The sequence below is a fragment of the Gymnodraco acuticeps genome, unplaced genomic scaffold (assembly GCF_902827175.1).
Source record: "Gymnodraco acuticeps unplaced genomic scaffold, fGymAcu1.1, whole genome shotgun sequence".
NCBI classification, from domain to species: domain Eukaryota; kingdom Metazoa; phylum Chordata; class Actinopteri; order Perciformes; family Bathydraconidae; genus Gymnodraco; species Gymnodraco acuticeps.
This window is the reverse complement of record NW_022992187.1, coordinates 327,964-348,089: the sequence shown is the minus strand read 5'-3', so window position 1 is coordinate 348,089 and position 20,126 is coordinate 327,964. Positions and strand designations below refer to the sequence as shown.

Below are 20,126 nucleotides of genomic sequence, written 5' to 3'. Positions count from 1 at the left end.
TATACCACACATGTGAGCCAGCTGAATGACAGATTAAGACTTTATTTCACATTAAATCTGCTCTCATTATGATCATTGTATATACAGAAGGTGCATTACCATTACAAGAACAATGTACATATGTAACAATGTGTTAAGATAGAGGAGAGGCGGCAGGGTGGAACTCATACTGTCACATATCTGAACCAGGACCACGATGAAGATGGAGCCTGCATCAGTCTGACATTATAATAAAACATCATGGAACACGAATCCTGCAGAGCTCCAGCTTCAGCTCAGAGTGACCATGGAGGAGCTCAGAGTGACCATGGAGCTCAGAGTGACCATGGAGGAGCTCAGAGTGACCATGGAGCTCTGAGTGACCATGGAGGAGCTCAGAGTGACCATGGAGGAGCTCAGAGTGACCATGGAGGAGCTCAGAGTGACCATGGAGGAGCTCAGAATGACCATGGAGGAGCTCAGAGTGACCATGGAGGAGCTCAGAATGACCATGGAGGAGCTCAGAGTGACCATGGAGGAGCTCAGAATGACCATGGAGCTCTGAGTGACCATGGAGCTCAGAATGACCATGGAGCTCAGAGTGACCATGGAGGAGCTCAGAGTGACCATGGAGCTCAGAATGACCATGGAGGAGCTCAGAGTGACCATGGAGCTCAGAGTGACCATGGAGGAGCTCAGAGTGACCATGGAGGAGCTCTGAGTGACACTCTGAGGAGCTCTGAGTGACCATGGAGCTCAGAGTGACCATGGAGGAGCTCTGAGTGACCATGGAGGAGCTCAGAGTGACCATGGAGGAGCTCTGAGTGACACTCTGAGGAGCTCTGAGTGACCATGGAGGAGCTCAGAGTGACCATGGAGGAGCTCAGAGTGACCATGGAGCTCTGAGTGACCATGGAGGAGCTCTGAGTGACCATGGAGGAGCTCTGAGTGACCATGGAGGAGCTCAGAGTGACCATGGAGGAGCGCAGAGTGACCATGGAGCTCTGAGTGACCATGGAGGAGCTCAGAGTGACCATGGAGGAGCTCAGAGTGACCATGGAGGAGCTCTGAGTGACCATGGAGGAGCTCAGAGTGACCATGGAGGAGCTCAGAGTGACCATGGAGGAGCTCTGAGTGACCATGGAGGAGCTCAGAGTGACCATGGAGGAGCTCAGAGTGACCATGGAGGAGCTCAGAGTGACCATGGAGCTCAGAGTGACCATGGAGGAGCTCTGAGTGACCATGGAGGAGCTCTGAGTGACCATGGAGGAGCTCAGAGTGACCATGGAGGAGCTCAGAGTGACCATGGAGGAGCTCTGAGTGACCATGGAGCTCTGAGTGACCATGGAGGAGCTCAGAGTGACCATGGAGGAGCTCAGAGTGACCATGGAGGAGCTCTGAGTGACCATGGAGCTCTGAGTGACCATGGAGGAGCTCAGAGTGACCATGGAGGAGCTCTGAGTGACCATGGAGGAGCTCTGAGTGACCATGGAGCTCAGAGTGACCATGGAGCTCTGAGTGACCATGGAGGAGCTCAGAGTGACCATGGAGGAGCTCTGAGTGACCATGGAGGAGCTCAGAGTGACCATGGAGGAGCTCAGAGTGACCATGGAGGAGCTGGATCTAAAGGGGACTTATGGCTGCTTTGAAGAGGAACTCATTATTTGTCCATACAAATGATGAACGATGTTATTCACAACTCAGGACGGTTGAGTTTGTCTAAGCTCTAAAAACACGTTTTCATACGCCAACATGTCATAGTTTCTAAGATTGTCCAGTGGATTTATCTCAAAATCAATCAAGCAAATGAAAACCAGAGAAAAAAGTATAAATGTAAAAAATACAATCACTCGGTGAGGTCTCATTGAATCAGTCATTACAAAAAACGGATGATTCGAGCTCTGCAAAAGCAACCACGTGATTTTAGTTTACATTTGGCACAACTGGAAGTCCTCGATGTGTAGTTTGAGTGATCCAGGTTTACATGATGTTAGCCAGATCAAGTCATCTCCCAACACAGGCCAAGGATGTATTGTTCAATCAGAGATGTCATTAGAACAGCAAACTAATAGGACTGGGTGATGAATCACTATATTCTTTATGTTTTCATTTGGCAGCGATGTTGTTCAGACCGGTGCTCATTTTATTAGCAGGATGAAATTTCTGATGAATAATCATCAGTCAAGAGGAAATATAGACTAAGTGATAACCAATGAAACAACACTTTACTGTCACGCAGCCTTTAAACTAAAGACAATCTTTTACTTTTTTACAATATAAGACGATATCAGGATTTGACTAGATATGGATATTTTCAATTGTGTTTTGTACCTCAGCTCCATAATCTCACTAGAACTATGCTCCATGTCAAGGGTCATAGGGATATCTGTAGTTTTTAAAAAGTTTCATAAAACATCAATATACTAACTAAATGCTGATTGGACAGTCTGAAATTCTAACTGTGAAATTAAACTATTAATGCTTTTAATAATGAAGAGGTGCTGAAGGCACTTTAAACCCTTTTAAGGATTGTAATTAAATCTCCTGTTTGACCTTGATGCAATGTGTTGGAATTATTTTAACTTGTTTTATATCTTATATTTTGTCATTACTGTAAAGCTTCTTCTAAGCAATGGGGTTGGAAGAAGTGCAAACCCCAGTGTTGTGTTAAATCATTGAAGTGATGGTGAACAGTGATGGTGCTAAAGCCAACGGAGTAATATGTCGTTACAGTCTTGTGCAATGTGTTCTTTTAACAATCGGCACAATTCCATCGTCCAATCAGAAACAGCACACAGTGACTGAGCTAGATATGCTGTTAGTGACTGCATCATAGAATGAAACCAACATGTGATACATGTGCTGTGGAAAGGAAAACACACGGAGACCCCGCTCAGACAGGAAGTCCCCTGCAGCTGGGGCCAGAGCTTCTGTTTCTAACCTCTGCATCATAATCAGAGCTTTTATACGTTTCAGCTTTTTCACGACAAATTACAAACACTTCCTGCTGAGGAACATTTCCCAAAGAATTACAGAGAACTCTTTAATAGGCAGTATGAAACTTTGTGACAAGCGTTAGCATGGTGTTGCACTGGAGTTCAAGTGATGTTAAAGGGTTACAGTGGCTGCCATGCTTAAAGCTGAGTCAGCACAATATCAGCTGGACAGGAGCATTTCAATAATCCACATCACTTCACACAATATGTCAATAGTGCTTTTCTTTTTTACATATTTCACTTGACTTTGGCAATGAAATATTGTTTACAGAACTGCTCTGTGCAGAACACACATCACTTCTGTGAAGGCTTGTTTTCTTTATCACTGGAAGTTAACATTGGGCGGTGATTACATGTACAATTGTGAAGCAATGTTGTTGTTAAATGTTTCTGGAATAAACACGCCATTTCATTAAGAACATGTCTAAAACATTACCCTACATTCTTACTAAATGATACATTCATTAATTAAGAAAGAAAAATGGTCAATGGAGCTGAAGTGATTCCTGCGGAAGAGGATAGGAGCCTCCTGAGAAAACTCTTTTGGGATGTGACCAAAAGTAAAAAGATGTGGAATTGTTAAAAAATTCTCAGATTTAGACTTTTTTCTGATGTGGCCGAAGTTAAAAACACATTTTAATGATGACTTATCTCAGAATTCTGAGAAAAAAAGAAAAGCTTTTGGCCCAAATCTTTTCTTATGTTAGGATGTGGCCATGATCCTCTTACGTAGATTTCTTAATGAATTTATCAGTAGAGAAAATAAATCAGCAAATATTTCCATATGTTCAGTCCCTGCTCTCTGCAGTGTGTAAGGAAGAAGTGTGTTTTCTTCATCATACAAGCTGCATATTTGAATAATGTTCGTCACCTTGAGTCGTGGAGAGTGAGAGACATTCTTCCCTTTCTTCCCACATTTATATACAAATATTACTGCTCAAATAATGAAGAAGATATTCAGCAAATGAAGAAAACAAAGGACAGTTGCAGCGCTGCACTCTGACAGAGCCAACATGGCGTTCCTATGATGGATCACACACCTCGGAGTGTATTGTCAGCAGAGTTAAGTAAATGGATATGAATGGAAATCAGGAACGCTCTTCAAATGCTACATGCTTTGGAAAATGCTCAGCAGTGAGATACTGAGTGATCTGCAGTAAAGGAACTAACACATGCAGAAAGACTGGCCTTTTCAAATCTAGTGCCATCACAGCATGACTCCTTAACACTGACTTATTCCATGTGATGCATGTCAGGTGCATCTGTTTAGAGAGCAGGTTGTGTAACTATGCTGACTCAGTAATCCCCGTGTCTGTGCTGCCTCCTCCTCCGCAGCTCAGTGATGGACTAAACTAAAAAAAAGAGTGCAGTTTGTATGTGTCATTGTCGTGGCGAGACCCCCACACTAGTGGCTGTGTGACCCCCCTGAGTTTGGGGGCGCCGTGGCCCCCCCACCCCCCGTCTGTCCATTATCTCTCCTGCCGTGGCCCAGGATGCAGTGAGCGCTGCCGCAGCCTTCATCATCGTCCTCTCCCTCGCTCTCGGAGGACGACTCTCCGAACTGTCGAGGCTTCTCGTAGATACAGCAGCCTGCCACACACACACACACACACACACACACACACACACACACACACACACACACACCACACACACACACACACACACACACACACACAACACACACACACACACCACACACACACACACACACACACACACACACACACACACACACACACACACACCCACACACACACACACACACACACACACACACACACACACACACACACACAACACACACACACACACACACACACACCACACACACACACACACACACACACACACACACACACACCACACACACACACACACACCACACACACACACACACACACCACACACACACACACACACCACACACACCACACACACACACACACACACACACACACACCACACACACACACACACACACACACACACATTTATATCATAACACAGCATGTTCAAACCCTTCCCATCTCAAATAGAAACTAAATTGAGCGTGGGGTAAAAATAGCTTCTAGCACTTTGATGAATCCGGCAGCGCAGCAGCAGCAGGAGGTTTAAACACTTTAACACCTGTGTCTGCGTGTGAGGGAAACATGTCTGAGTTCTGATATGAATTGCAATCTGAGGACAAAGTGAGGAGATAATGACATATTTTCATCATTTTAACTCTAATATGTTTGTCAGTTGTCCCTCGCTAGCTCCTTTATGCATATATTGTTATTTTCAAGATGAAAGTAATCAGGACCATCATTTGGCAGGTAAACTGTACTATGCAGGTTCTAAGGAAGTGTTTAAGAGTTTACTGTAACGTTATTGGGATTTTTCCATTCCGGGCCTTTTGGCAAACATACATTTATAATACTTACACATTTTGTTCAGCAGGATAATCCCTACATATTAAGGATTTTTTTAAGAACAAATGCAATCACCAGAAGTAAAAAGCTAACATTAGGCTATAAAGGAACTACATGACCTCACCTCAACACCGCTAAGCTAAAGGCGGCTAATGTTGGGTGTGATGATGTTTAGTGGTCTAACTTATTAGCAGTTGCTGTTTCTAAGACACACAATTATCTACATCTCAGTCCGTGCTGATCAGGAGGACTCACATTTGGAGGACCTTCTTCCTAGGTGCTCGTTGTCGACGGTGTCACTGGACCACTCCACCTTCTTCTCCGTCTTCCTCTTCCTCAGCTTGATTGTCAGGCTGCGTCCCTCCTGTAAACAAATGACAGGTCTGCTTATAGCGGCGTAAACAGTGATGTCATGACGGTGGAAAACCAACTGGTTCCTAACTGCCAACTAGCAACTCCCAACTAACAAAGTGAAATATAATCAGTGTTACTACACAGCAGTGTTGTTACAGACTTAACTAAGCAAGTAGCAGCTGGCAGTGACAATATTCACTTCTAAAAGATGAATATCATGTATATTGCACATGAGCAGTGTCATTGCACAACAGTATAGTTAGTTTGTGTTGTTGTGTGTGTGGTGCCAGGGATCATATTACATTAAAGGTCACATGTCATGGCCATTTCCACTGATCATAATTCCATTGTTGAGGTCTACTAGAATAGATTTATACTGTAATGTTCCAAACTCACATCGTTTCTCATACAGCATCTCTGTAAACTACGTGTATTCACTCTCTCCACTAAACGGCCCGTTGCAGCTCTTGCCCCCCCCCCTCCCTGTGAGCCCAGTGTGCTCCGATTGGTCGGGACCAGTCGGGACGTTGTGAATCGCGCTGAGCTCCGTGGAGGTGTGATTTCCTTGTTTAGCGATACACAGCGAAACACAGCCAAACTCACCCTGAGCACACACAAAGTCACAGCCGAAGTAAAAACAATAAGTGTGGCTTGATATTGAGTAAGAAAAGGGTTGATAAACGCTGTGAGAATGGGTCTGCAGAGAGAACGGGTCTGCAGAGAGAATGGGTCTGCAGAGAGAATGGGTCTGCAGAGAGAATGGGTCTGCAGAGAGAATGGGTCTGCAGAGAGAACGGGTCTGCAGAGAGAATTTCGCCGCGATCCCAACTGTCTGTTATCAGCCTGCAGCCAGGGAGGAGAGATCAGCAGAGCTGCCTGCACTGAGTGTGTGAGGAAGTCGTGGATTGGTCAATGTGGACCAATCAGCGGGGGCTTAACGTAACGGCTCCGCGGACGTAACGTAACGGCTCCACGGATTGGTCCATTTCGTTCCGGGGACGACATGACATCATGATATCCCCGGAAGAATCAAATGGACAGTGACGTATCTCCAACGCGGCGTTTTGGGGAGGTATTTTCTGTGTTAGAGTTTTACTCGCTACATGGTGTACTTTGAGGGTTTTGACTCTGCACACCATTTACATGCATAAAAACCTTCATAACAACAAGGGGACGGGTAATAACCGGAAAAGCATGACATGTCACCTTTAAGATGATCAGCATCTGCTGGTGGACCTCTGACCTCTACAGTTTTAGAACAACTGAACATTCCAAGTCATGTGATTTTAAGGTCCAACTGTCAACGCAAAACTTAGAAAACCATTACTTATGGACCTGGGTTTGAGAAGGGGGTGTCGACCCGTTGGAAGTGGAAAGAGCTAAAAACAACTTTTGGACCAAAGTTGGAGAAACTCTATGCCCTGACACCAAACCCCCAACTGATCCAGGGCGGCCCCTTCACTCTGACCCTTTGTGCATGTGCGTTTTACGGGCCTTCTCTGTATAGGACTGTAAAATGTGTATCAATAGAGTAAAAGGTGAACTGAACATTTCTCCCATGTGTGTCACCTTTTTCATCTAAAATATCATTAGAAGCTGAGGCAATACAATCTCCACTCATTGGCACTAAGGCCCATAGACCAATCTGGAGAAAAAGACCCAGGCCGAAGCACATGCACAGTCATGATTTCTACATACAGCTCTGGAAAAAGACCACTGCAGCATTATCAGTTTCTCTGGTTGTACTATTTATAGGTATGTGTTTGAGCACAATTAATGTTTATTTGATTTTATTCTATGAACTACTGACAACATTTCTCTGTGTTGGAATTCAACAGACACTGGGATGGAATGGAGAGATTGAGATTTAAGAAGAATTTGGAGTGGCCTTTTAATTTTTGCCAGAGCTGTATACAGTATAGTACAGTATATAATGTACTCCTTATTATAGGTTAAGCTACCTAGTAGTGTATAAAGTAATTCAAATAAACCATGACCAAAATAATTTACCAATTGAACACTGCTAAGTCCTGTTTGCACATGTGCCTTTTGACTGTCAAATGTGTAACAACAGAGTACAATTTTAACTTTGAACTGAACACTTGTCCTGTATGTCATCTTCTTCTTATCTTAAACAGATGAGTGTTCGTATGGGCACATACTTTTATACACTTTATACTAATATAGTACACCAGATACATGCCTCAGGTCTGAATGTGATATATTCGTGATATTGCTGCTGTTAGTGTGTTTCTGTCTGTACCGTCAGACCTGAGACCAGTCCGAGGTGTGACTGGGTTCAGAGTCCATCCTGAACAAGCTCCAGAGAGCCGCCACTGTTAATGCAGACATGAGAACAACCTGCACATACCAGGATTCCCGCTCACTGTCCTGTCACACCCTAAACATGCTGTCATTTTACAGGAGATAGCGTAATGACCACATTAGGCCCGGTAGCTTCATCAGGCAGACAAGCAGGCATGACACAGAGAAGGAGAGGGCCTGGTATAGCTTCAAACAGAGCTAGCTGCTAGCCACTGTTAGCTAGCAGAGTTCCCGGCCGGTACCTGCTGGGGCGGCGGCGGTGTGCTCTGAACAGTCTCCGTTATCGTCTCACTCGAAGTCCCGGGAACCTCCGCCATCCCTGGAGCTGCTCTGCGAACGCTACCGTTAGCTAGCTATAAAATACCAGGAACCAAAGTGGACCGTCAGTGAGAGACAGCGTCTGTAACGTGACGTTAACGGCTACAATAGCACACCGTGGTTTTTTAAATCCCAAAGTGAATTAAGCTTGTTGACCAGAAGATTATGAGGCGTTCAACAGTATGCAGAGATGTTGCTAACAACAGTCAAGCTGCAGGAGCTGTAGTCAGACTCTAACCGGAAGTTGAATGTTTTCAGGTCAAAACCATCATCTGCTATACAATTATGGAGTCACAAAAATCAGCCCAAATCACTTTGTTATGTCATAATAGTTTATATTCAATGAACCAGCATTGAAAACATTAATATTGCATTATTTGGTGAACATTATACAAAAATGACATTTTATTTTGTAAGTAAACAGGATGCTCCGTGCATTAGTAGTGTGGTGGGGACGATATTTACAGACGGACAGCGGTCACTTCCGGGTGCACCGTGAAGTTTAACAGTCCGTGAACAAACAGCATCCACATGCTGAGAATAATGGGAAAAGAATATGAAAACAAAGTGATATGAAATGACAATTATTATACGCGATTATACAATAATTTAAATTGTATATCTAGTCAGCAACATAATATAAATGCACTTTATCGGGCTTACAACGACGAAGTGGCTCAGTTAGAAGGTCGTTGATGGCACAGTAAGTCAACCTAAAGCCTGTTTAAATACTAACTGTCATCGCAGATACAATTATTTCAAATTAAAATAATGTATTATCAAGGTTCTCTGAATTAACATGCCATGTGTGTGGTTGTGTGTGTGTTCCTGAGGATGTGGAGGGCAGGTCGTGTCCTGACTGCTCGGCTGGGGGGCCGAGGAGCAGCCAGGCTGTGTTCAGGGACCCTCCCCAAACCTCCATCCTCTACCTCATCTCCACCACTGTCCTCTCGGCCCCAGGCCCAGAAACAGAGGCGGAGACGGGAGCGGGAGGAGGCCATACTGTCAGGTCAACACAGTGTAAGTAGGAAATAAGTATTTCAAAAAAAGAAGAAGATATATATATATATATACATTCTCATGATTACTGAGTTGACAGAGAAATGTTAAAGATGCCCCGCCCCTTTGATTTTGTTCTGACATTTTCAGTAAGGTAGGAAAGCTTTGTGTATTCGTTTATGACCTTTCAAAGCTGGTGCATCACTAAGGAGAAACTCTAGAGATTATGATCTATCATATCATATGGTGATGTTGGGTTTAATACTTGATGCATTAGTGCAGAACTCACATCTCAGAATGACACTGGTCTATCACCAGACACAGGTATACCATTTTATTTGTAATGCAACCTTCTAGGTCACATCAACATGACACCTGTCGTCAAGGTACACATTGTGCTCCATGACATTTAGAAACAGCACATGATCAGCTAGGACAGCTGATTGGTCAGGACCGATGCAGACTCGCTGTGGGAGGGATCGATAACTCCTGTATAGTTGATTTGGATCAGCCCTTAATCAAATCATATACATCTTTATTTATATATCACTTTTCATACACAAAGGTAACTCAAAGCGTTTCATAAACACATAGAAAAATACTATCTGCCCCTTCCCAGGTCATAACCACAGTAACACATCGTTTTGTTATCAAAAAGAACATTTCATAACAATGCAGGACTGAATAAAACAGGAATTAAATACATAATAATAATAAAAGGAAAAAAATCACATAAATAAAATACAATTCTGTTAAAAACAAAAAATTAAAAACAATAACAAATGTGGGTCTTAATGAGGCGGAGTGGAAGCAGGGAGAGGAAGGGTGTAGGGGTTGGTTGGAATGTGGCCGTACTCTAAGCCCAATTTGAGATTATCCTAAAGATATCACTTTTGGAAAATCAACGTAATCGTTTCTCAATGACGGGTCACATTAGCAGGGATGATTACATTTATTTGTTGTGCTTTTATTTAAGTAAATGAGAGATGGAGCAAATATGAATGCTGTGTAGATAGAGCAGTGCAATCCTCTGTCAGCGTTTAAACAATGTTCAGGAACAGCTGTGATGTTTGTGTTCCAGCCTGCTGAAGACGGAGTGCTGGGATGGAGTGAGAAGCAGAGGATCGAGTACACGGCTCACACAGCTCCGGGGACAAAGAAAGGTGAGGCACTTCCTGTCACTGCACACGTTGCCTCCTGTCTCTCTGCAGACTTTATAAAGGTGCGTGTTCTCTGCAGACACCAGCCTGCCGCTCCCCCCCTCCTACAGTCCGGAGTATGTGGAGTCCAGCTGGTACCAGTGGTGGGAGAAGGAGGGCTTCTTCAGTCCAGAGCAGCATGTGAGCATTAAAGAACAAACCCAACACCACACTAAAATACACTAAATCACTCAAATGTATTAGTTTATTAGAACTAATATCTTTAAGTATAGCAATGAAGGAGGTAAGTCAATCAAGCCCTGGCTCATCCCCCAGAGGCTTGAAGGCTGAAGGAACATTTCCAATCCCTTAATATGAACCACTTGTGTTTCTGGGCTGTTCATGGTTATATTCTTACATGTGTGTGCAGATGATAGATATATCTTCCTGTTAACACGAATGATTCTTGGTTGCTTTGATGGTTAAGTGTTGAATGTGTTTCATCTTTCTGTACCCTGATGAGAATGAGAACAAATAAAAAATGAGATCCCCTTTATGCATACCAATAATTCCTATGATTAAAATCAGTATCCCACGGTGGGACTCAGCCATTTCTGTCCGCTGTTAACCTTTCAAAGAAAACGTTATCTTCAAAAGAAAACAACCACAATGTTTTATTGTTTATCAGGGTTTTCCTTTCAAGTGATATGATCTATTCATATTGTATTACTGACTTGATGCTTTATATTCTGCACTCAGCTCATGACCTACTAAACCCATATGGAAACGGAAACAACCCAGCTTTGAAGTCATAATGGCTTGAGCAGTTATACTATGCCATTTATCTGTATCACCATTTCAGTTCTTACCATGTGATTTCATTAATGCTGTTTGTGTTTCTCACTTGTGATATTGTGATGCCCCTCAGGAGAGGTTGCCCCACGCTGTGGATCAGACCTTCTCTCTGTGTATCCCTCCCCCTAACGTGACGGGCAGTCTGCACCTGGGCCACGCTCTGACTGTGGCTGTGGAGGACGCTCTGGTCCGATGGTAACTGCTCACACACCTGCAGCATGTGGAGTGTCATGTTGATGTTCTGACTGAGTGTGTGTCCCAGGCGCAGGATGCAGGGCCACAGGGTGCTGTGGGTCCCGGGCTGTGACCATGCAGGCATCGCCACACAGGTAGGACTACTTCTTCTCTTTGTACATCACATGGCATTTAAGTGATTGGCCAATATTCTCTCAGTGGGAGAGTCACTTTGGGATTTTAGCCTCTGCAGACCATTTACATGCACAAAACCTATATAGGGCAAAATAGGGCCCCTTTTTATAAAAGTACCCCACGCTCCATCACATTCAAAACCACTGGAACAAACTATTAACTAAATAAATAGCCATTGCTTCCACAGTGTCTGAGAAAGTCTAAACTCCTCCTGCTGGTCGCAGCATGCACATTGACCCTATACTGCTGAAGCGTCATTATGAGCTTCAGCAGTCATGACTTGTCTCAAAGCCTTTTAAACATGATGAATATTTACTTTTTGACTAATAGATGGTGAATTAGGTTTCTTTTGAATCTGGATTCACATATCTACAACAAAAAACTGAATTGCAAAGTCAGTGTACAACTAAAACCAATGGAAATGTCAGAAATCAGTCACAATGATAAAGTCAGCTTATTATCAGCTTAAGGATACATCAAGGTTAAAGGTCAGAACTAAACATGGAGGAGCAGCATTCACTTATTATGCTACACATATCTGGAGCAAACTACCAGAAACCTCAGGTCTGCTGCAACTCTCCCATATTTTAAATAAAGGGGGACGTATTTTTATTTATCTTGCTGCCTTTATGAAATAATAAAATGAGTCATATCTTACTCTGCACTAACCTTTATATTTGTACTATATGGTCTTATTCTATTTCAGCTTGTTCTGATTCGTTTTGTACTGATTTTGTATTGTCTTTTTAAAAAGTATTTAAATGTTATCTTATAGTGCTAATGCTAGTGTGTGTGTGTGTGTGTGTGTGTGTGTGTGTGTGTGTGTGTGTGTGTGTGTGTGTGTGTGTGTGTGTGTGTGTGTGTGTGTGTGTGTGTGTGTGTGTGTGTGTGTGTGTGTGTGTGTGTGTGTGTGTGTGTGTGTGTGTGTGTGTGTGTGTGTGTGTGTGTGTGTGTGTGTGTGTGTGTGTGTGTGTGTGTGTGTGTGTGTGTGTGTGTGTGTGTGTGTGTGTGTGTGTGTGTGTGTGTGTGTGTGTGTGTCAGACAGTGGTGGAGAGGAGGCTGCTGAGGGAGGCAGGCAGGCGCAGGCAGGACTTCACCAGGCAGGAGTTTCTGAGGGAGGTGTGGAAATGGAAGAACGAGTGAGTCCCCCCTCTCACCATCACCCCCACCCTGTGTCTCAACATGGTGTCTTCTCTGAGCTGTGTGTGTGTGTGTGTGTGTGTGTGTGTGTAGGAGGGGAGAGGAGATCTACCAGCAGCTGAGGAGTCTGGGAGCCTCTCTGGACTGGAGCAGAGCCTGCTTCACCATGGACCCGGTAAGAGGACACTCACTTATTATACCTCCTGAAGGAGTGCTGTAGGTGTTACACTTTAATGTGATTGTTCCTTATGTTCCTGATATCATTTTAAACATAGCGTCCCTCCCAAGTGGGTCATATGTTAAGAGATAAAGGATTAAGTAGGTAAAATGGATTAGATATACTGTATGTTGTCCATCCCAAATAAGGATATGTTTGTTACAACAGCATGTAAACTAGGAATTGAACATGAGTTAAAAATATAATAAAAAAACTAACAGTACATATAATCATACCTGCAATAAAATAATAAATATCTATATAGTATCCATAGACTACACAATATTAATCATTCAACATCATTTACAAAACACTTTTACAGACCAACTCAAACTAAATACTGTTATTTTGTATTATATAAAGTGATATATTACTATACGTACATTGTACTAACTGCAGCAGACTGTGAAGGTACACAAAACATCTGCATGGGAAACGTGTGATTCATTGGTCATTTGTGCAAGCTGAAGGAAAGCCCAGGTCAGCAGGTAAAGGTGCATCAGGAGACTGCTGAGACGTTCAAAGACAGTAGTGTATTGCAGTGCTTTAACAGTTAGTATCCGGTGCATTCATATACATTGACAAACATTTGTACGGTTTATAATTATAATAAATATCTCCTTGCATGTTTCAGTGTATTGACATATTCTATTGGATGTATGGAGCGAAGAATAAATAATACATGTGAAGAGTGTGACTGTGAGCAGTCTGTCCTGAACCTCTCTGCCCCCTCAGGCGTTCAGCAGGGCGGTGAGCGAGGCCTTCGTCAGGCTGGCTGACTCGGGGAGGATCTACCGCTCCGAGGCTCTGGTCAACTGGAGCTGTGCTCTGGAGTCGGCCATCTCAGACATCGAGGTGATCCTCTTCACCTGGATGTACAGTTATTATAACAGGATAGGAGGAAATAATGGAGACACACATGGGAAGAAAACTTTACATTTGTACTCGGGCTAAATCAATCAATCAATCAACAACTTTATTAATCCCGCAAGTTGCAATTGGTTGTGAGCAGCTTATGTCACGTACACCGGCAGGAACATACAGGAAGAAAGCTCACAGATACACCCGGGAGCCTGGATGTGGATCATTCCAATTTACACGATAAATAGTTCATAGCATCACAATAAATAGGTCAATAAACAATCAAGTCAAGCATTTAAAAGTTTGAGTGCAGAGGGGATGAATGATTTTGCAAAGCGATTAGTCCTAAGAGCAGGTAGAGCATATCTACGCCCTGATGGCATCAGATGAAATTCATCTGAAGAACACGAGTTCAGAATGCTCTCTGCTTTCCGCAGAATCTGCTGGTTACAGAAGGAGTCTCACTGTTTCACTCCGATGACCTTAGAGCAGGTTTTACAAATGTTGTTCAGGCTGTTCCTGTCTTTCAGTGTAAGGCTTTGGAACCAGCAGATAAAATGAAAGCAATAAGGCTCTCAATGAATGCAGAGGATCCGGTTCCAATCCGGTCCTGCACCATTTGCCGCTTGTCATCCCCACTCCCCATTTATACACTGTCTCCTGAATAACGGCACCGGTGGCCCAAAGAAGTCGTAAAAAGTTATATCATACACACAAAAAAATTGATTAAAAGGAGAATATTTTATAGACAGTTAAAATATACATCTTTAAAGTATATTAATCGTCATTGATTGATGTGCACAGTAATAGATTTTCAATGACAGCCAAGTTTCATAATAAAACAAATATAATATTTAATATTTGTTATGTATTTTTGGAGCCAGAGAGTGCCTTTATTAGAGATACAGTGGCGACAGGGGGAGATAGAGGGGATGACATTGCCGGAAATGATCCCAGGTCTCAGGAGTGGAACCCACTCACTGTAGTATCATTATACTTTGACGCACTTCTCAAGCATGTCTCTTATTTCCTCCACCTATTGCAAGGTTTTAGAAAGCTCATTTGGTTGGGTATTCCCCTAATGTAATAACCAAAATGTGTGTTTGCTGTCAGGTTGACTCCAAAGATCTGAGTGGCCCCACCCTGCTGTCTGTCCCTGGTTATGACAACAAGGTGGAGTTTGGAACCATGCTCACCTTTGCGTACGCCATAGAAGGCCATGGTGAGTCTTAGTGACAGCTGATTCATGTTGTGCTGTCTCTTTATGTCCTATTCTAATATCCCTCGTCCCTGTATTTCAGATGGAGAAGTGGCCGTGTCCACCACCCGTCCTGAGACCATGCTGGGGGATGTGGCTGTAGCTGTTCACCCTGAAGACCCTCGCTACCAGGCTAGTGCCAGTTTAATGGAGGTTTTAATAAGGCTGAGTCCGACTCTGGGAATAGAGTGGTGCAGTAATGACGTTTTGTTGTAGGTCGACCCTGTCACATTTTGTTCAGCAGGATCATTTTCACATATCAACACCACTTTATGATTTTTAAAGTGTTTTATTTTGAGGCTATAAACAAACCACATCGCAGTCTCATGACGTGACATCACTACGCTAAGCTAAAGGCTGCTACAATTCGGTGTGATGACGCTTGGTAGTTTATTCAGCGACTTGTTAGGACCCGCCACTTTTATAACACATAGAAGCTTCAGGCATTTACAAGTACATTGTTTACTTATGTATTTTATGTCGTAGAAAAAAACCGTGGAAATCTCTTCAGCTTGTGTTAACCAGAGACCTTATTTTAGGCTTGACTAAAAACAAGTTAAAAAAACGTTGATTGTGAGACGCAGGAACCAGAATGGTAAAATGATAAGTCTTTTAGGGTTCATTACTGCTTCACTCTATATCACTGAAGGTCGAAAGATGTACACTTAGTATGAGGATAGAGTGGTGCAGTAGTGATGATGTATTCAGAATCAGAATACCTTCATTCATCGCACAGAGGGGAAATGTTCATTTGTTACAGGCCAGAGGGCCTCAGCTGCTGTGCGCAGTTCTCCGCTCAGTTCTCCGCGCACCCCCCGCGAGAGTAGTGATGGGAATTATGGCTCTTTGAAGGGAGCCGGATCTTATGGCTCCGTTCCTTTCAAAGAGCCGTTCAAAAGAGCCGTTTTTTCTAAAAGGGGGCGGGGTTACTAGGTTTATCTGCAAAATAATCACCAGGATAATGATTGACTGTATTGCCATTAATTAATCTGCATTGTAAACATTGTAAGGGAAACTTCTGCAGCAATGGAACTTCTGCAGCAATGGAGCGTCAGGACTCAGAGAGACACGAGTTGGAGCTTTGATGTCAAACACAGATGTTTATTTACAAGTATCGGCCGGAGAAATTCACATCACAAGTCACAGCAGCCAGAGATTCTGGCTGCCCTGGTGGGTTGCCATGTCAAATCTGACCAGTCTCTCTCTCGAATAGACCTTTTAACTAGTTTACAGAGAGTTAATCCACATATTGAGGGATGGTGCGTAAACACTGGGAACACTGGAGATATCCTCGATATCTGGAAATACTACATCACTTGCCTGATTTTTAGGCTCTGTGACCGAGAGTGATTTGATAAAACTGAGAAATATCAACATATGACTGCATTAGCACATTCCTTACGGGAGATAACAGTCAGGGTTGGTCGTAAACGTCAACACACAGAAAGGTTAAATATCTTAGGAGTAAGGAAGAATAATTTTTTGACAAACATGACACAAGGTGGCGCCATATCCATGTCATTCATGTCAGTAATACTTGGTGTGAAAGCGGCTATTAATGTACTACTTTAAATTGACCCTCTGTATGTCAATAAAGTTGCCTTGCCTTGAATGAAATTCACGCAACTCTTAATATTAGATACTGTGTATTTAAGTGGCGATGGAGATTATTTGTTGACCCTGCTTTAAAGGATATTTTGCCTTTACAAATGGTGCGCTTTTTCACTGCCTGGGTTTTGGTTGAAGTGCATCCAAATGCTGATGCGTTTTCGCGTTTGGCTCATTTTCCATCTGAAAAACACGTCGTCTACCTGTCCTGTACCACTTGTTATGACTTCTCTCTCTCTCTCTCTCTCTCTCTCTCTCTCTCTCTCTCTCGCGTATTCCGTTAAATTTAAGACCCACCCCATCTCAATCCTCGTGCTGAAACCTGTGGCTGAAACCTACCAGAGTAGGGGCGGGTCTTCACAGCATATGTTTGGGGAACAAAATCAAGCTTTTTAAAAGGCGAGTGGAGTTTGGCAGGCAGTGAGTGCGGACCAACGATTGAACGATAAAAAGAACGGCTCTCACCAAATACGACTCGGTTCCCCTCGTTCGTACCAAAGAGCCGTTCAAAAGAATCGGCTCGTTCGCGACCGACATATCACTACGCGAGAGTGAGAGGTGACAAGGGGAGCACGTCTGTAACCCGACACCGTTGCAATGAATCGACATCTGACCAATCACGGCTTTGATACGGCCACTAGTGCAGGTGAAGAGATGTCGGTGAAAAGACAGTTTCAGTCCGGCGCAGAAAACAAACCATGAAGAAACTAGAGCATCACTCGAAGGTGGGTTATTGTATGAGTCAAATGTACAACTTGTGAATGTTGTATAAGTCAAATTGCCTATTGCCATCTTAAAACATCAGCTGCAATTCACGACATGAAGAAGGCAGTCTCCACATAGCATATAGGCTATGGAGATGCAGTTATTTCCAGCATTCTTTATTTACCATTCATTCAAGTATGTGATGCCTTTTATCTGCTAATGTACAGGAGGAACAGTGATACACTGTCTGTCTACTTGGCTTACATAACAGTTAAAGTTTACAGCCTAAAAAACATGGAGCATTTTTTCCCCTTTTATTCATTTTTATGTCAATTTGCACATTTCATGGTGATGCTCAGCCTCTCCCCTTAACTCCTAACAGTCCTCATCATGGTGATGCTCAGCCTCTCCCCTTAACTCCTAACAGTCATCATCATGGTGACGCTCAGCCTCTCCCCTTAACTCCTAACAGTCATCATCATGTCAACCACAACACAGAGAAATACTGATAGAAATGTGTGTGTAGTTGTTGATACATTGCTCACAGAGGGAACTAGAATACAGATTTAAGAAATATCAGTTTTTGAGCATGTCATAAGCATGTTTTGTCTTGACTATATTACAACTATATTATAATAAAACAATATAGTATTTATATTATTGAATTGATGATTATTATTATTAGTAGAAGTAGTTTATTTGCATTAATTATATTGTAATCTTTGTGAGGCTAGTATTTGGCAGGAAATGCAGACGTACCTGTAAACGCATACTAAGCGACATACATGCACATTTACCATTTACCTCACTGTATAAAAAAGTAACTGTTGATAATAATAATAAACAGGAATTATATTTGCAAAGTAGCCTACTTTGTTTCCAAAACATTTTTTTTCACTCCTGTCGGTTGGGGGGGGGGGCCTCATCTCACAATGTCGCTTGGGGCCCCAAGTTGGCCCAAGTTGGCCTGCTTATGAGGCATTATTAGGAAATCAATACTGTATATATGTTTTACAAATGTATTGCATCAGACTTTCCCCACCCAAATGAGCCAGACTGTAAAAATGTACAGTCTAAAATCTCAGATTTATAATGAATCATGTGTTTGGTTTGTGTCTTGCCGCAGTGATATAGTGAAGAGTTTCTTAAAGTGTTCACCACTAGGAGGCAGTGTCCTATCGTGCAATTTGGCAATGTTTGAAATCTAATGACTCCATTGTACTGATGAAGTATTATGTTGGATTCATATCTGGGAGTTTAGTCAAAGTCAGGTGATCAAAGTTGAAAACAACTCAAGAAAAATTGAACTCATGGAAACATTTTGAAATGAATGATTATGTAAACTGTTGTCAGCATACACAAGTAGTCCTGCTACACCTTTGACATAATATGCTTTTTGTAGCTGTGTGTTCTCAGTCTTCATGTTAAAAGAAGGGACATGTTTTCTGAGTGCTCATGTATCTTTCACCTTACCGGGATGCCTCTAACTTCCTACACCAAGAGAAATGATAAGAAATACACACAAAAACCCCAAATTGTAATAAAGCAGAATAACCTTTCGAAAATAATACATATAGCTTGAGCTCCGTTGAAAGCACAATGTAACACCTGTTATTTAAAAATCAAAACAAAAACAATAAATCTTTCCATGTTGTCCACTTCCAGGCCATTCATGGGAAGCAGTGCAGACACCCGTTCACCAGCAGACTGCTGCCCATCATCACTGACCCTCTGGTGGACATGGAGCTGGGAACTGGTGAGAAACACTGCAGTCAGACACAGAATAACACGCTGAGCTGGTACATCACACTGAAGCTGTTCCTGTCATCTAGTCCACCTCAGGCCCCTTCCATAAAGAGTTAACCACAATAGCCAGGCTTATTTCAGCCGGTCTGAATCATTCTCAGTGGATTTGGTTCTATAAAGCCAAGTGTACATAGTTCAAGCTTAGTTACTATAGTAACTTAAACTAGGAAAAAAACCTGTTCCAATTCCATGGTAGAGTTTTTCCTGTAACACTGAACCGATGGGAAACGATGATTTGACCTTATTATCAGCAACCAGTCAGTCACAAATAAAAGTACATTTGACTCAATCTGTGTATCTCTACTAAATATGTTTTCATTTGCAGCTTTAGGTTTAAATCCAGTTCAAAGTAACAGGAAACATTGTTGCTAAAGCATCAAAATAAATGACAATTATAGTCATATGAATATAATATCTATTTTTTATATTTATTTATTTGCTTAAGATATTTAAATACAGGATGTTGGATCTTACTGTTGTATTTTTCCCAATATTATATATGTATCAACATATTTTATTGCAATTTAACTCATTCAGATCTCCACTAACGGCACAAACTTATTTGATTGGTTTACTGTGACTGCTGCTCTTATCTGTGTGTGTGTGTGTGTGTGTGTGTGTGTGTGTGTGTGTGTGTGTGTGTGTGTGTGTGTGTGTGTGTGTGTGTGTGTGTGTATGTGTGTGTGTGTGTGTGTGTGTGTGTGTGTGTGTGTGTGTGTGTGTGTGTGTGTGTGTGTGTGTGTGTGTGTGTGTGTGTGTGTGTGTGTGTGTGTGTGTGTGTGT

General features: G+C 42.6%; 3 protein-coding genes across 3 annotated transcripts in view; 1 reads left to right on the top strand and 2 right to left on the bottom strand.

Annotated features, from left to right (window-relative positions):
- Nucleotides 1-21: 21 nt before the first annotated feature.
- LOC117539117 (chitinase-like protein PB1E7.04c) lies at nucleotides 22-674 on the bottom strand. Its single transcript, XM_034205146.1, has 2 exons — nucleotides 371-674; nucleotides 22-292 (listed from the first exon to the last, which is right to left on the bottom strand). Exons 1-2 carry the CDS (start codon nucleotides 664-666, stop codon nucleotides 271-273), a joined length of 318 nt encoding a protein of 105 aa, XP_034061037.1. The 5' UTR covers nucleotides 667-674; the 3' UTR covers nucleotides 22-270.
- A 2,322-nt stretch (nucleotides 675-2,996) lies between these two features.
- ppp1r11 (protein phosphatase 1, regulatory (inhibitor) subunit 11) lies at nucleotides 2,997-8,620 on the bottom strand. Its single transcript, XM_034205144.1, has 3 exons — nucleotides 8,311-8,620; nucleotides 5,645-5,753; nucleotides 2,997-4,565 (listed from the first exon to the last, which is right to left on the bottom strand). The coding sequence occupies exons 1-3, from the start codon at nucleotides 8,383-8,385 to the stop codon at nucleotides 4,381-4,383; spliced, it is 369 nt and encodes a 122-aa protein (XP_034061035.1). The 5' UTR covers nucleotides 8,386-8,620; the 3' UTR covers nucleotides 2,997-4,380.
- A 182-nt stretch (nucleotides 8,621-8,802) lies between these two features.
- vars2 (valyl-tRNA synthetase 2, mitochondrial) overlaps nucleotides 8,803-20,126 on the top strand; it is a 29,249-nt gene continuing 17,925 nt past the window's right edge. Inside the window, exons 1-12 of the mRNA XM_034205142.1 lie at nucleotides 8,803-9,089; nucleotides 9,220-9,406; nucleotides 10,467-10,548; nucleotides 10,625-10,725; nucleotides 11,453-11,574; nucleotides 11,642-11,708; nucleotides 12,790-12,887; nucleotides 12,982-13,063; nucleotides 13,841-13,960; nucleotides 15,080-15,188; nucleotides 15,268-15,356; nucleotides 19,203-19,293. Of these exons, the coding sequence (XP_034061033.1) occupies nucleotides 9,082-9,089; nucleotides 9,220-9,406; nucleotides 10,467-10,548; nucleotides 10,625-10,725; nucleotides 11,453-11,574; nucleotides 11,642-11,708; nucleotides 12,790-12,887; nucleotides 12,982-13,063; nucleotides 13,841-13,960; nucleotides 15,080-15,188; nucleotides 15,268-15,356; nucleotides 19,203-19,293 (1,156 nt within the window). The 5' untranslated portion in view covers nucleotides 8,803-9,081. The remainder of the gene's footprint in view (nucleotides 9,090-9,219; nucleotides 9,407-10,466; nucleotides 10,549-10,624; nucleotides 10,726-11,452; nucleotides 11,575-11,641; nucleotides 11,709-12,789; nucleotides 12,888-12,981; nucleotides 13,064-13,840; nucleotides 13,961-15,079; nucleotides 15,189-15,267; nucleotides 15,357-19,202; nucleotides 19,294-20,126) is intronic.